Below are 15,987 nucleotides of genomic sequence, written 5' to 3' on the forward strand. Positions count from 1 at the left end.
AGGAAAAGCACAGTGAATGCACTTTCACTGGATCCTCAGCCTGGAGAAGATTTAAAAAAATTGTTTGAAACTCACTACACCATCACACACCCTAATGCTTTGCCCTTAGACTTCAGAGTGACGAGGAGTGCTGCAGTACAGAAAAATATAATGGGTAAATAGAATAGACTGAGGTCAGACGGCACAGTTAGCTCTGCCCACTTATCTCTTCAAAGACAGATTCTTAAAATTGCTCAACAGCCACAAAATAAACAGGATTTTCAAAGATTCCTCTTGGTGACCACAGCAAAGAGGCTGGGTTTGCCAAAGGCAGGAGGAAGAGCTGCTGGGTGCTTCCCTCCTTTCAAAATTATATACTCTGAATAGAAGTGCCTAGATGAAAACTGAATATTGAGGTTTTTTTTAAAAATCCAATCAACACAATGTTTGGGTGGCACTTGATCCTGCAAAGATCTGACATCTACAATGTCAGAAGCACTTTTTGCTTCACAGAAACAAGAGCATTTTGCTTTCTCTTAACATTCACTCCACACACATGCATATATCTAACAGAAATACATGAATGCATTCATTTTCACACTATTACTGCTGGCTGAACTAAAATCAGGCTTGTGGCACAGGCTGTCCTTCGTCCTAGCCTGATCAGGTGTCACTGATACTTTGCATTTCACAAGTGAGAACAATGTGGATAATTGTCACAGCTGCAGAATTCTTTCAGTGTCAGCTTCCCCATCTGTACAGCTCAGGGACAGGACAAAGATACTCATCCCTCTGCCAGAAAACTGCTTGAGAAAGCATAAAGGACATCTCAGGCTATGGTAAAATAGTAGTAACTTCATTTTGCAGACAAGGGGAACACAAGCTATGGAAGATGAAAAAGTCACTAACAGAGGGGCACAAACTGGAAGCTAAGAGACCCCTGTAATAGTTTTCATTTACTCACTTTGTGCAAATATAAATGATGAAATAATATTTAAGGAATAAAAGGATGAAATCCAAAGTAAAAATCAGCCTTTAAATCCTTTCCTTAGGATTTTGGGTTTATCCTGAGAGGGCTCTTTTGGGGTCTCAGACATTTTCCCTTCTGCCATGAGGAAGCAAATACTGTCACCATATATTTATACACTATTTCCCTGCTTTTAAAATACCAAGGTGTAGGCTTGGCAGTGCTTTCTGATTTTTTTTATTTTTAAAGCTAAAAATATATAGAGCACAACAGCCTCAAGCAGTCCTGTAATCCTAAACATCAGCCACGAGCATTAAAAAATGATGCAACATATGGAAAGCAATTGGTTCAATGTATCAGGGGTGCACAAGTTGAGTTTAACAACACTAATACAATCTGCACTCAAAAAAATTATCTGCCTCAGTCTAGTGCCTTGTCAGAGAGGGAAATTCAGTTCCTAATTAATTCATTCATTAGTTGTAGAGGTAAAAATGGTCTTTATGCTTAAAAACATGAGGATAGAAATAGAAGACGTGGACTTGAAACCCAGCTTTTGCATTCAGCTCTGCTGCAAGCTTCCTATATCACATCTTGTAAACCACTGAGAACAAATTTTGTGAAACAACCCACCTAATGAAAAAGCATCAACTTCTGAGTACCCTAATCAATACTAAGTTTTTCAGTGGAGCTGTTGAAGTTTGCTGGAATGAGGTATGCTCAGGCTCTGAATAATCACCCTGGCTGTCTGTGCATGCACATACCTGATCACGTTACTTAGCAAGTCACTTTGGGCCAAAGCAGAATCCATTTGATATTTCACTGCTGTTTGCTAAGCTGTCAGTAAAGCTAAGAAATAACATGGAACATTTCTCCCTCTTAATGGCTGCCTAGAAACTATGGCATTATCTCATTGTAAAAAACAAGAAAACAAAAGGGGCACCTGGAACCATAATGAAGTGTGACTTTTATTTTCAGGACACTTAAAATAATGAATGTGTGGAGCTGCACTGGCTGCAGCCAGAACTGCTGCATTTGTGTGGCCACTGATTAGATGAAGCAGTTTGTTACAGACAGCTAGGCTGTCTGATTGAGATAAATGCCTTTGCTAAGCACAGCCAGACTGCCTCAATTTATTTTTCTGGTGTTGCTATTACCCAGCTAAGAGTACAAATTGCTTTGCTTGAGCATTTCTATACTTCTTACATTACTAGGCAGGAAATACCTGAATTATGACCACTGGCTACCAATCATGAAGCAGCACTTTTGTTTACAATTCATGGAGAAGGTTCTGGAGTTTACCTGTGCCTATGTGACAAAAATCTTTTATTAACTGCTCCTAAGAAAGAGGAGCAGTTAATTTCTTGCTACACACAGGCTAGCAGAAGATTTCTGCCTCATGAGGGAAAAAAGGATTTATTATATTTGTGAGACATGAAAGAATACCAGTAATTGCAGCAAACCTTACTTAGGACATCAGATCCAGTGTATCACATTTTGGTCTCAGAAGTAATCCCAGATACAATTTTCCAAGGAGAAGAATCTTGGATCATTTTTTAGGTTATTCCTTACCTTATATACAAGAGACTGAAATCACCAACATTTTTCTTTGCACAAATTGCTTGTTTTGTTTTTGTCCTCAAAAAGTTTCTCAGGCATTGGGACCACAAATAAATCCAAATCAGCATTACTAAAGCAGAGTTACATATTGATGAATGATAACAAGCAGAAGTCATGTTTTTTGACAAGTTCAATAGGACCACAGTGGCATTTGGTCCATGTTTCTCCAGGGTGACGTTGCTGCAGCTCCTTCCCAAGGGACTCTTGTCACAGATCACATTTGGGCAGTAACTGAAAGCTTAGCTCCAAGTGGCATTACCAAGAATTTTTTGCTGCATTACATTATATCCCCCAAGGTGCAGGAGAACATTACTTGCAAGTTTGATGAGTAGCGTGCATTAGAAAAATGAAGCCATTAAATTCTCATAAGCTTTTCAATTTTTAATGTTATAAAACTTGAGAAATGCTTTTTGTACCCAGGGCATGCACCAGTTACCACAACAGCAAAGCCTGACTCTTCCTATTCGAGTCTCTTCCTAATGTCTCAGGCTCTCTCCTGCCCTTTATTTAGGACTCATTGCGGGTCCTTACGGCTCAGGCTGATTTTAGTAAAAAGACACAAGTGGTCCTCACTGAGAAGGACCTGCACTGAGAAAAATACTTGCTTACTATTTTCTGTAAGATGCATCTTGTTCTGTACCTTGGGCTTTCTCATTTTGCCTTAATATTTTTTACTACAGTTCCAATTTCGGCTCGTATTTCTTTACTTTGTAACTGAATATTGGCATATAAGATGTCTTTTAGACCAATCTATTGACCTTTTCTATGAATTTATTATAATCAAACCCATTAGTTTCAGACCCTGTCCATGCCGAGTTACATTTGTGGGTTTCTATCACACCCTAATGATTGTAGTTTACAGCCTTTCCAACCATCATTTTCTTTTTGGGCTGGTAAATGCCACCTAGCACAGCCTTTCCACCTGGCAGAATGAAGATTGTATTTTTTGGATACTTCTGTTACTTTCAGTCAATTTCTAAGAATCTGAGAAATGTGTTTCAAAACTTTGGAAGAGACAGGCACAGACTGACAATTACACAGAATGCTACGAAAACCTCTTGTTTTACTTGTTTAGCAGAAGAAAAAACAAAATGCTCCAACTTGTGCCACAGAAGTGGACAAACAGAATTGTACAGAACTGGATTAGCAGATGTCTCTGCCTTCATGTGAACCTGGCTGAGGAACTCCAATGTGATCAGAGATCAATTAGTACCAGAGATCAATTAGTACCCATTTTCCACTCTGTAATCTTCATCCCTCAATTAGCTATCATTTCCTAATTAAGCATAGCTATAAGATGCAGAATTCTCCTCAACATCACCCGAGAAACAATGTAATCCTCACAATTAAAAAGATATTAATATCACAAAAGTGGAATCAGAGACTCAACAGACCCCCACAAGCTACAAATAATCAGGATGGCTGATGTATTAACACACTTCTGCCTCATCTGCCTCACTAACAAGTACTGTTTCAGAAAAATAACCAGCTTCCCGGTGCTGCTTACAGTTATAGCACAAGCCTGACACACTGTCCCTACACAAATAAATTTTAGTTGCATGTATTTTATGTACAGAACAGACTTATGAGGGAATAAGAGTAGCTTCACAAATTCCAATCTGCTTAAGCCTCCCAAGCCACCTTTTAAAAATCAAATATACTTCATGTCATGTTTTTATCAGCATTTCTTGTGCTGTCACATTATTCTCTTGCCAAGTTTGTTTATTTTTCTCCGAAGGTTTCTCCAGAGTAAAGCAATATTGATCAATGTAATGTCATTGACCCCAGAACACAACGTGTTAAACAATTCTCACTGCGGACATTCCATGACAAAACTGATGTGAAAACAATAATAAATGTTCAGCATAGGAGCTGGTTAAATAAAGCCTCTGGAATTTTAGGCTCACACGCTTTAATCCTGTAATCAAGACTGCCTCTTGTTTTGTTTATCTGAGCTTACTATGCAAATGATTTTATTTGCTATTTGCAATTGAAAAATAAATCTACTTCAGAGCTCTACAACTCAATTTCAAAACTCCAGAGTTCATATTAAAAAGAAAAGAACCTTCAGTATCTCAGACTAGACCAACTGACTGATGTTTGAAAGCCCAGAGAGTATTTTGGACAAGCTTATGAAAATGCATCAGCCTTCCCTTTACTTTGCCCTGCCCTGAATGCATTTGTTATGCCATGTTTTACTTTCTTATCTCACAGCTTCTGCATTCACATATTCCTTCCACACTCCACACTCTTCTTTAGGACTTTATTCCTATTAGCATGCTCAAGGAATTCTAGCCTGCAGATTCTGCTCTGCACTTCCTGTGCCCAAAGAATGTGAAGCAGAACAACACGGAAACAAAAAAAGTTGATGCTATTTATGATGTCTTATATTTTACTAGTGGGGAGAATGGCAAATATTATTATAAACCCTAAAAGTCATTCCTAAGGATGTAGTGAACACTGATGCAATGCACATTAATCCCAGCAGACATGGTTTGGGAAAAGAAACTTAAAAGTTAAGTGGGTCCTACAGAGCTGACACTCTGCTCTTGCCACAGAGCTCTCTCCAGTTCTGACCAGACCTCAAGTGTTTCAGAGCCTCAGAGCCACCTCTGGACACATGGGAATTAAACAAGAGACACAGGGAAAAGCATCTGTGAACTGTCATTCAGGAATAAAGTAATTTTGATTCAGCAAAATAATTTTTAAAGACACATGCAACTCTCTACAACCTGCCAGACTGAGTCCCTCAGAAGGCCCCAGAGAGAACAAACAAATACCTGATTCAAAGAGGTAGTAGTAACTCAGCTATAAAAATTCTTAAGGATACAAAAAGCACAAAAGATGGATACAGATAGGGCAGGCAGAGTAACAGCAAGAAGCAATGAGTAGTTTTCTCATGTAAGAAGGTTAATCACAGTCAAATTTTTGTAGGCATGAAAAAACCCAGCATTTTAAAAAGAGTTTCAGAAGAGAAAAATAAGGAAGCAATAGAGATGTTCATGCAGCTTATGTCTGAGATGACACAGATGGAGTCAAATGTGGGCTGATTCCCTGTCAAATGCAAGGCTACAAAACTCTTTTGGGGCAGTATTCTGAAGAGGTACAAACCAGGCCAGACTACAGCTGCTGAAGCCAAGGAAATGATGTTGCAATAACCAAGATGCAAAAATCACTGACAGCTTGGATGAAAGCTCAGCAGTGTGCAAAGACAGGAAAAGCTGTCATGCAGACAGAGTTAGCAGGATTTTGATAGGCTGGATGGAAGGAGAGAGGAAGAGCTGGGAGCTGAAGGGAACAAGCAGATTACTCATCCAGTGAGAAGCAGCACAGCAGCTGGAAGGGGACAATGCAGGAGCCCCTGGGCAGATGAGGAGATCCAGGTTAGCAATGTTTTGTTCAAGGCAAAGCAGAGATGAGGGGACATCAGAAGTGCACTGAGATCATAGGTTGCTCACAAGAGCTGATGGGTGTTGAGCACAGAAGCAGATTTCTAACACTTCTTACTTTACTTTATTAATTCCATTAGCTTTGCCTAGACAACTACTTAACCATTCCAGAAAGGCTGGGCTTTACACTGTGAAACAGTGATTGAAACTGTTTTAGTACTTCACTTCTCTTGGAGCTACCTCATTTGACATGGTTTGCTCAGCAGATTTCCACAGCTCATGAATATTTTCTGCAAGTTAACTCTCAGCTCAGACTGGTGGCTGTACTTCAGTGTGTCTCCTGTTACAAGGTTTCTACCACTGCCTTTTCACACTTTTCTCTACATGATGCCCCTCATTTTCAAGATGCTTCCATCTTCCAATAGCTAACAAGAGCTGCAATTTCTGATCCATCCATGATGAACATTTAGATGCAGCAATAGGAATCTGAAAGACTGAATGGCAATTCAGAATTCTGTTTTCTGCATTTGTTTCTTCATCCTCACTGCTCTGAAAAAAATCAGCCATGTATCAAGTTAACATGAATTATTTCCCTAAACTGGAGTTTTCCTGCAGTGGATCACACACCCCAAGTTAAAAGCCCTGTCAGCCCTTGCTGTTTGTCAAGCTTGCCCATAGAAATACACAACCACAGACACAACCACAGACACAGACACTAATTAACAACATTCCATTGTGCCACAAATGAGAAATGCCAAGAGTTCTACCTGCACCCTGCCCTGCTCCTTACACAGCTCCCACTTCACGAGCACACATGCACACAGACAGCAGGCAGACAACAATATACAGAGATAATGAATGGGTCTCTAGTGTTTCAGATTTACCTACAACCGTGTCCTTCCATCAGAACTTTAAGAGTGTTTTGCTTCTGGCACTAGCATTAGCAATCCCACAATACAGACTGTTAAGAAAAACGTTGCTCAACATTAGAAACAGAGTTAGAAAAATCTGGGTGCTTCCCAGAAGCACTCTGCAAATAACTCATGTGCTAGAAGGTACTTTACAAACTCTGCATTGCATAGCTGCTGCCAATGCGCTACACAAGTCCCTGACCAAAAATTAAAAATAAAAAAAAAAAACAAACTAAAAATGAATATCCTGATGAAAAGAAGAATGTGTACATCTCATGTATTAGAGACACAAACTGAATTTGAAATAAAGGCATGCATATGGAAAGTGTACATATCTGAGGAGCGGTTGGGGGAAAGAATTAAATGCAGATAAAACTCTTACTGGCAAAAATAACATTTGAATTTAATTTTACATCCAGACTATCCAGTTCACAGTCCTTTCATTCCTACTGTGGGAAAATGGAAACTGGAAAAAAAGTCCCACCAAGGAGGCTCTTTTCTTTTCCTCCTTTTTCCTTTTTTTTTTTTAACTTTAAAAGTCTGTGATGACCTAAAGAAAGTAACAAAACAAAACTCTGTCCAGTATTTTAAACTCAACTTTCCCTAGGGTCTCAAAACTGCATCTGTTCCATGTGCACGGGATTCAGCAGGAATACATTGTCCAAGATTACTAAAATATCAGAGTCTGCAGTGAGGGACACCAATATATAATAGTAAATAGTAAGAAAAAGGCATTTAAGAGGTGAATACATACAACCTACAGCTATTGCTTGGTAGAGTTAATTCCTCTTGCAATGTTTCCAAACTGTATTTATACTAAACTGCCCCAAATACATTTTATCATTTAGCTTATAAACTAGGGGTTTAAAGGGGCATTTCTACATTCAGCCTGTAATATTACCTTGTAGGCAGCTTGTCTCATAAACTGCTTTGCAGGCTGCTTCCAAATAGCAGGCACTGTAATGACCCATCTTACTTCAGTGTTTTCAAAGTCTAAGCCTCCTTGGTCACTGAGCTCCTAAAAAAGAAACCAAAAAAAAAAAAAAGGAAAATAGAGGTGAATGTAAAATGATGGGTGTCTACAGGAAAACATTCTTTTCTGCTGGCTCTGATAACAGTAACCCTCTTTTCAATTTTTTTCCTGTTACATCCATACTACAAATCAGAATTACTTCCAACCTGCCAAGAATGCTTTACTGTGCCAAAAGGTGGGATTAAGGTTGAAGCTTTCTCAAGGAGGCCCAGAGAAAAGTTTACTGCTCAAAATAAAGTAGAAAATTTGGCTTTTGCAAAAGCAGCAATTTACAGAATATTATAGCACATTTATGTACATCCTTAGCCATAGTGTGGGATTTACTGTTAGCTTGAAGAATTCACACTTACATCTTGATTAATACACAAAAAAATAGTTGGGGTATCACTTATGAACATTTATGTTTTACAATCTGGATTTTTCAATGACTTCTTTATACACCATTTACCTTTAAATCAAACTTTTATAATGCAGTTAACAGGGGGAAGTTACAGTTAACCCCTCTAAAAAAATGACTGATTGGTCCTTCAAAATTTTGCTTTAAGCAAACATTCAAGACTAGTTTAGTATTTTTATTGTCCTTTTTTTTCTCCCCTTAAAAAACAGGGAAGTCTGTACTGCATTTGCAAATTAGGTGATATACTGACATGTTTTGGGCAAGGTTCCAAGTAAAATGTCATTACCATATGTCCTATCTAAATCTCCATCCAAACAGAGAAAGGTTCAGAAAGGTGGACAACAGGCCTTTAGAATGTAAAAAAAAGTGTTTCTGCATGTGCTGAGCCAAGGTGTTGTGTTTGTTTAGCTATGCTGCAGTTCAAAAATCCATGCTGGAAAAGTAGCACCTTTATACTGCACAGGGCACCACAGACAGACACAGTACAGTCCAAAGTTACAGCTCACTTACATGGCATGTCTAATTAGTTCCAGGATTCACTCACAAATGCCAGGGATTTAGTTATTAACATCAGGAAAAGGATGTAGATCTGCGCAGGCAGCACAGCAAATATATGGGATTTTATACAACATTCATATTTGCTGAGAATATCCCCAGTCTACACACAGGTCCAAGTCTGTGACTCCACAACCAACCCCAAAAAAGTACAGCTAAAAATGTCCCTGACAAGATGAGGCATTTGAGCTGTAGTGGCAGGATTGTTTCTCTGCAGCCATAAGGAACAGACTGGCATCTCAGAGAAAATAAATTAAACCCATTCAAAAAAGTAGGTTAGCTTTTAACCACAAGGCTATTTTAAACAACACTTGCTTGGATGAATACTCTGATTTGACCCAGGAATTGCTCTGCTCACATTGACATTATAGTGGCACGTTGGAAGCCAATGTTTACTTAACTCACAACTGGCTATTTACATGAGATTTAGCATCTCAAAACCTGTTTACAGGGGACATGTATTCCATTGGAGAATAAGAAAAACAATCTTGTGATCCAAGAAGACTGCAAGAAATGAGCACTGCAACATTTGAAATCAGAAATGGAAAATAATAAGCTTCTAATTTTTTTTTTCAAATGTACCTATTTTTTTTCCATTAAAAAGACAGCAGAAAATACCTAAGCCAGTAAAAAGCTATTCAGGACTCTGCATCACAGGGATGCTATTAGTGAATCAAGCTTGACCTGTGCAAGGGGAAATGACTTCAGGCTATTGTGAGCTCTCCAGAGTCCACAGCCTGCCCAGAGTTTCTACACCTGCCTTGCTTTGTTTACATCAAATACAACTTAGGTCAAAGCTTGGCAATGCTAAAAATATTGAGCTCATATTTATACTAGTTATAAATACAGAAAATCTTGATAAGGAAGCATTACCCCACCTTTAATGCCTGTTCCTTAAAGAACTGCAGAGCATAAGCAAATATCTCAAGTGCTTTGACTTTTTTGCCATTTGCAGCTGTCAGGTCTGTCTCCATGGTAAGATTCTACATGAAAGAAAATAACTGGAAGTTATTAAAGGAAAAAGGCAAACATCAAATTAATTCCCACTGCTTGAGGACAGTGAACTCTTCATTATTCACCTGATTAGGAAAAAGTGACAGAACTATTCTGAAGAGGATTTAACTCATCACTTGAATTTCCTGGAGCATGACACTTTGCTGCTTATTTTAGACTTTGTTTTTAAACACTTACCACACCTACAAATAACTGCAGGCAGAGAAAGAAATATGGACTAAATATTAAACAACTGCAATAGCTATAACTGTAAATAACTGCAATGAAGTTGCACATGCAAGATATTTAATTCAAGTTAAAAGTACAGATTTTTGGTTTCCCACCAACAGATGAAATCAGAAAACACCTCAAAACAGAAAGTACTGGCTAATTCCCAAAGCTCTAAAATGGATTAAAGACAAAAACACAATCAGTAGGAATAATGTCAAATTAACAGCCCTACTGGCACTTGCAATTCTGGCAATGAATTCTGGGTGGATTTGCTTGGCTGCTCTAGAGCTCAGTCTGGCTCTTACATCCCATTTCTGCTGACCAGATTTACTGAACAAACCAACCTCATGCAGACTCCCCAGACAGCACATGAAGATCTAAGCAAAGCAGATACTGAACTTTTAAGATCTATAAGGAAGGCTGGCAAGATACAGCTGCCACATGCAGTGAGAAACAAAAGGAATCATAATGCTAACTGAAGAGTTTAATTTACTCAATTTACTCTCCAAACATAGAGATGCTTCCCTTCCAGCTGACAAAAATTTAGTAGTGTTCAGAGGAAAACAACCTGAGTAGCAAACAGAGTTTGGGTGTTACTTACACCAGTGGTATGCAGCTTCATCTTAAACTTCTCAAAATACAACCAGTGCTTTGATTCAGTGGGATCCAAGTCATGGTAGAAGTCTCTTGCTGCATAGCCAAAGCTATGGAACTTTCTCTCAGGTGTTAGGAGGATAGTGGTTGGGGTCTTCTGGTTGGAAACACCTGGATCTCCACCTTCCCATCGTCTGGCCAAAAAGTGAAACAGCTCCAGTAAGTGATGCTCAAGGTTAGAGCAAGGAAAAAACAAGTGTATCATGAGAAAAAGTCATGCGGTGGCAAATTGCACAGATTGCTTTTTCCTCCTAAGATAGTAATTTCAAACCTTATAATACCAAAATCAAGTGGTTTTACTCCCACGTAAGAAAAAATGTAGTGCAATTTTCATTTCAGGTAATTCAATACATTTTTGTGATTATGTATAATTCTTAAGGATACATCACACTCAGATAAGAACACAGGTTCCCAGAAGCAAGCCATACACAATTAAGGAAACAGTTCTGTACTTAAAATTTCTACCTAAGCCAACACATGTAATAAATACTGTAGAGGAAAAAAAAGTCAGTAATTATCCAAGAACACTACTAATAAAAACCCAAATACGGCCTTTCCAATTGTGATTCAGACTTCATGAATGGTTACCTGCAAGGGATATTTTGCCTGTTTTTTAGGGACCTGCTTAAATCATCAAACATTATCAGGGGGAGGTTGATTAAATCCCCACTTCTGTCCCAGAATATTCCCTGAAACAAGACAAGCCAGTTCAACCAACATCTGATCATGTGCTTCATTTCCTAGACACCTGAAACTCTGAAGGCATCCATGCCTGCAGATGCTGAGCTCTCTGCACTGCACTTTCTACTCATGTGAAATTGATGGATTTTGTGTTTCAAATACCCAAAATGCAGCACAAGTTTTAAAATGTCAAAAATTAAGCAGATTTCCCCAACCTCCAAGAATGTTAAAGGCACCTAAATACTTCTGTGACTAAAACTATCCTATCTCATCAAGATTGTGAAGGTATTTTTAGGGGATACCCATGAAAGTATTAAGGCAACAGTAAACCCAAAGCTGCTTTCACAGAACGGATAAGGAAATAAATAAGGAAATAAATAAGAATACTGAATATGGGAACACCCAGCAGCAGGAACTGAAGGGGGCATGGCAGGACAAAAAGGTCAGACAGTAGAAAGTTGTAGAAACAGCTGTGAGCATTCCTTCTCCATCACAAAAAAAAAGGCAGAATGGAAGAAACTCACATTACTGTTCCTCTCCCCACCATATACAAGTACTTTCTGTATGAGAAACAAACATTTACCAGAAAACATTTTCTTAAAAAGGCATCAGTGGAAAATCTGTTTATGCTCTCAGACATAATCATAACACAGCTCAAACAGGAGCCAAGTTAAGATCACACAGGCAACTGCATTCATTATTAAACTACACGTCAATTGCTTTTGCTAAAGATAGCAAAACGTACTTTCAGAACATACTCTTGCCAAAGCCCTCATTCTGAAGCATAAAAAGTCTGCCTTGCTCTGTGATAGCTGTTCATGTGACATAGGAAGAATATGTAGAAAAAATAATTTCCATTTCACTCTCAGAAACAGTTGAATCCATTGAACATTAGTTGACCTCCAGACCAAGGCAGAAAACTGACACGGTAAACTGCAATCTAAGGGGTTGGTACTTGGTAAAGTAACAAGGAATGGGATTTTCTGAAGGGCTGGGACCCCTTCAGATCATTCAATTGCATCAAACAGAGCAAAATCTCTCTTTTTAGCTCAAGCAGCAGAGAATAACACATCTGAACTTCCTTCAGTGCAGAGAACAATTCCACTGCCCTAAAGCAGAAACTGTATGATGAGGAGTGGAATGATTTCCACATTCATCCACTTGAAAAAACTTCCCTAAATCTGCCCAGTTCCGCTGCTTGGCCCCTGAGCCATGATCAGCTGGCAAGGACTGTGCCCCAGGTCATTTCTTCTAACCTGCTGCTAGAAATCCACTTGGTCAACTCCGAAATCTTTGAGTAGGTGTTACAGCAAACATATGGTTCCAATGCGAAGAAGCTGGGATCTCACAGCTCATGAACAGAAAACACTGCTATTCCAGCAGATTGTTAAATCCCACACACCCGCTGCAAGCAGAGAGGAGACAGACTGATATCGTTTTTGCTTGGAATCATTAATGATTCATTCTGAGTCACTGGTGGGAAATGCCATAAATAGGCTGTGGCTAATAACAATGCCTCTTTGTTTTTCATTATGGCCAGGCACATTTTCTCTTTCCAGAACAAGCACTCTTAAGGTGCAGTTTAAATGAAGACAAATTTACGTTCAATGCCGCGGGATGGAATTTTCAAAGCCACCTGGAGAATTGGATGTTTGCTTCCTGATGAGTTTCTGATGGAAACTGGACACGGTAATTGCTCAGCACCTTCTAAAGCCCTCAGCTTGTATTATTGTTCAGTCACAGAAAGAACAGCAAGGAAAGAGAAGGGGAAGCATGACTCTACCATTTGCAATCAGAGATTTAGAAGTACTCCTGTGTGATGTTTTTCTAGAGAGAAGCAGATGCAAAAGCATGGGAATGGTAACTCCTGGCTGCAACACACTTGCCAGGTGGAACCCTGGCCTCACTCCAGTTACAGGAGGATTTCAGCCAGTAGGACTAGGACTGCAATGCTTTAATTTGCAGTTTTCTTCATGGTACCAATACAGGCGAAATAACGATAAAAAGAAAAAGGAAATGCCTATCAAAAGCATAAACCTATACAAGCTAAAATTGCTCTAAATACATGTGGGGGATATTTCTGCAGTGCAGAATCACAGTTAAAAAACTATTCAAAGTGAACCAAGGTAGATTCTTTCAAATGCAGACATGAGAGTTCCCAGGCTGATATCTGAACAGAAATATAAACAACATAGACCTGTTTACAGCCACAGACATCTAACTGTATACTAGAAGTGAAAATAGAGGCAAGAGAGTCAGTGAGGAAAGAAGCACGAGGTTACAAGAAGGTTAGAGAAATGCCTTTACTTGCACTTCAATCTGGCTAAGACAGACCAAAGAGGGACTTGTGCAGAGTGATGAGAATTTGATCCAGAGCTGCAGCACCAAAGCCAAGGAAATGAAACACTGGGGTCATCAAAACGCAGCTGAATGCCACCAGCAGTGTGTAGGCAGAAAAAAGGCAGGTGTGTGACTCCCAATAATCAAACAGGAAAGAGGGGGGAAAAAACCTGAAGTTGCACTGAAAGAGACCACATTCTCCCTCCTTCCAAAGACAGATGTCATTTGTTTCATAGCCACATGCATTTTTTCATTTATTCTCCATCTGTGAAATACTCCCATTCAGCTATCTAGCCAGTAGCCAAAACATCTGTAACTTCATGTATGTGCATATAACTCAAGAGGAGTTTTTCAGAACTGTGTAATATCTCACGTATTCCCTCCAAATGAGCTGTTATTAACTCGTTCTACAGCAGCAAATTTTCCATGTGGCTCTGGCACTGCCCTGCTCACTGAAGTGCTGAGCTCATGGCCAGGCAGCTCTGATGCCTTTCCTCCAGTCTCAAGTTATGCTGCAAACAGCACTCACCGTAACACACTCCCTCTGCAGAAAGAGCCTGAACCACAGCTACCTGTAACAGAAGCTGGGGGCAACTATCAAGAGTTGTCAGTACTACCTAAAACTGATAAAACAGTAACCAATGTTTTGCAATCAAAGTGAAGTCATTCACTGAACATTTACAAACCCACACCCAACTCCAAACATGCCGAGATGAGTGAGGCCACTCATACATTTAAAGATAAATATACACTTAAAGAACTTTGTTCAGTCAATGCCTATAAACTTTTTTTTTTTTTTGGTTTGGGCATCACAGCAAATAAACACACAGTCAAAAATTACTTTCTTACCTCCTAATTACACAACAAGAATCATGGCACTGCTGGCACTACACTCAAACCTGGAGCTAAAGCCTTGTGTGTTCTCTCCTTTCCAAAGTAGGACCTTCTAAATAAACCCATCTTACCCTTTTACAAAAAAGCAGCTTTGTTAAAAGGCAGTCAGAAATCTAAGTATCTGGAAAGAATCAACACTAAGGAGGGAAGGTGGAAAAAATGTTAGGAAGTAGAGAGGACCATGCATCACTGGTATGCTTTATTTTAATGTAAACATTCTCGAGTGCCGGCAGGAAGCTACATTTACTCTGCTGAAATATTTGTAAGTTATCCTACATGTAAGCCTCATTATATACAGCCCTTAATAGCTTCTGAACTACTGCAGACTTACCTTAATAAATAAAGCATTCTTCTGACTGAATTTCATGATTTCGTGAGCATTAATATATAAATATGACATATATTATTTTCTAAGTCCATTTCAATTACATCTTGCCAAAATGCTTCCCAGACAGAAATATGTATTTTTAAAAATTAAAATAATTATTGGTATTAAAATGTTTACCATTGTTTGAAACACCTGTTGGAAAAATGAATACACCCCCTCAAGAAAAAAAAGTTCTTCCCCTCTGGTTGGGAGCACATGAAGTAATTTATTTAATTTCTTTCAATTCCAGTATCTCCTATCACAGCTACATAGCTCTGAAATCACGGTCATGCTGCCATTGCTGCATAAGGAGGAAAATGTCATGTTTTGACCCACAAGTAGCAAAATGTCAGCTGAAATTTGGAATCAGCACCTGGATTTCAATGTCCCAGTGACTGACAGCAGGAAGTCTGGTAAGGAGAAGGGATTTCCCCAGGGAAGGAGAATCGAATCCACATTGTGAATCCAGCAGCAAAACCAGGTCCTAAGATAAAACTTAGGTCTAAGGCACCTCAAGGACTTCCCCAGAAACAGCAGTGATTCCACACAGTAAAATATCCAGTGTTTACATGAACACAGAGTTGCTCTAAACACAATTCAGGCTTGCTCAGATACAGCTTCAGAGATGTTTTCCCTCATTCCATCCAATTTCTTTAAGAACTTTAATTAATTACGTGCTGCCAAAGAGAACAGGAGCTGATAAACATGAGTTCCAGCCTGCCCACCCTGAGAGCTGTCTGAGGCAGCAACACAGGGTGTGTCCTTTGACTGCAGCCTTGTGCACCTTCCTGTGCTGCCCAGAGAACAAGAGGTGCAGAAAAGACCTGGAAAGCATTACTTGTCCATCCTGCAAATGGTAGTTATCTTTGCAACTGGATGGCAGAATACCATTTCTAAATTTACTTTCCTTTAGACAGTACTTTAAGTCCCTCAGCTGCATTAGTTTGCAGCCATACACAAACCAACTATGCAGGCTGAC

General features: G+C 39.2%; 1 protein-coding gene across 2 annotated transcripts in view; it reads right to left on the reverse strand.

The window, feature by feature from the left end:
* The window catches only part of HSPA12A (heat shock protein family A (Hsp70) member 12A), a 51,518-nt gene that overhangs the window by 18,680 nt on the left and 16,851 nt on the right, over window positions 1–15,987 (reverse strand). For both annotated transcript variants that reach the window (XM_064431421.1, XM_064431420.1), the window contains exons 5-7: window positions 10,674–10,860; window positions 9,727–9,831; window positions 7,765–7,881 (exon numbers count right to left, since the gene is read on the reverse strand). In XM_064431421.1, the coding sequence (XP_064287491.1) occupies window positions 7,765–7,881; window positions 9,727–9,831; window positions 10,674–10,860 (409 nt within the window). The remainder of the gene's footprint in view (window positions 1–7,764; window positions 7,882–9,726; window positions 9,832–10,673; window positions 10,861–15,987) is intronic.

Source organism: Passer domesticus, chromosome 8 (genome assembly GCF_036417665.1).
Source record: "Passer domesticus isolate bPasDom1 chromosome 8, bPasDom1.hap1, whole genome shotgun sequence".
In the NCBI taxonomy this organism is placed as follows: Eukaryota; Metazoa; Chordata; class Aves; order Passeriformes; family Passeridae; genus Passer; species Passer domesticus.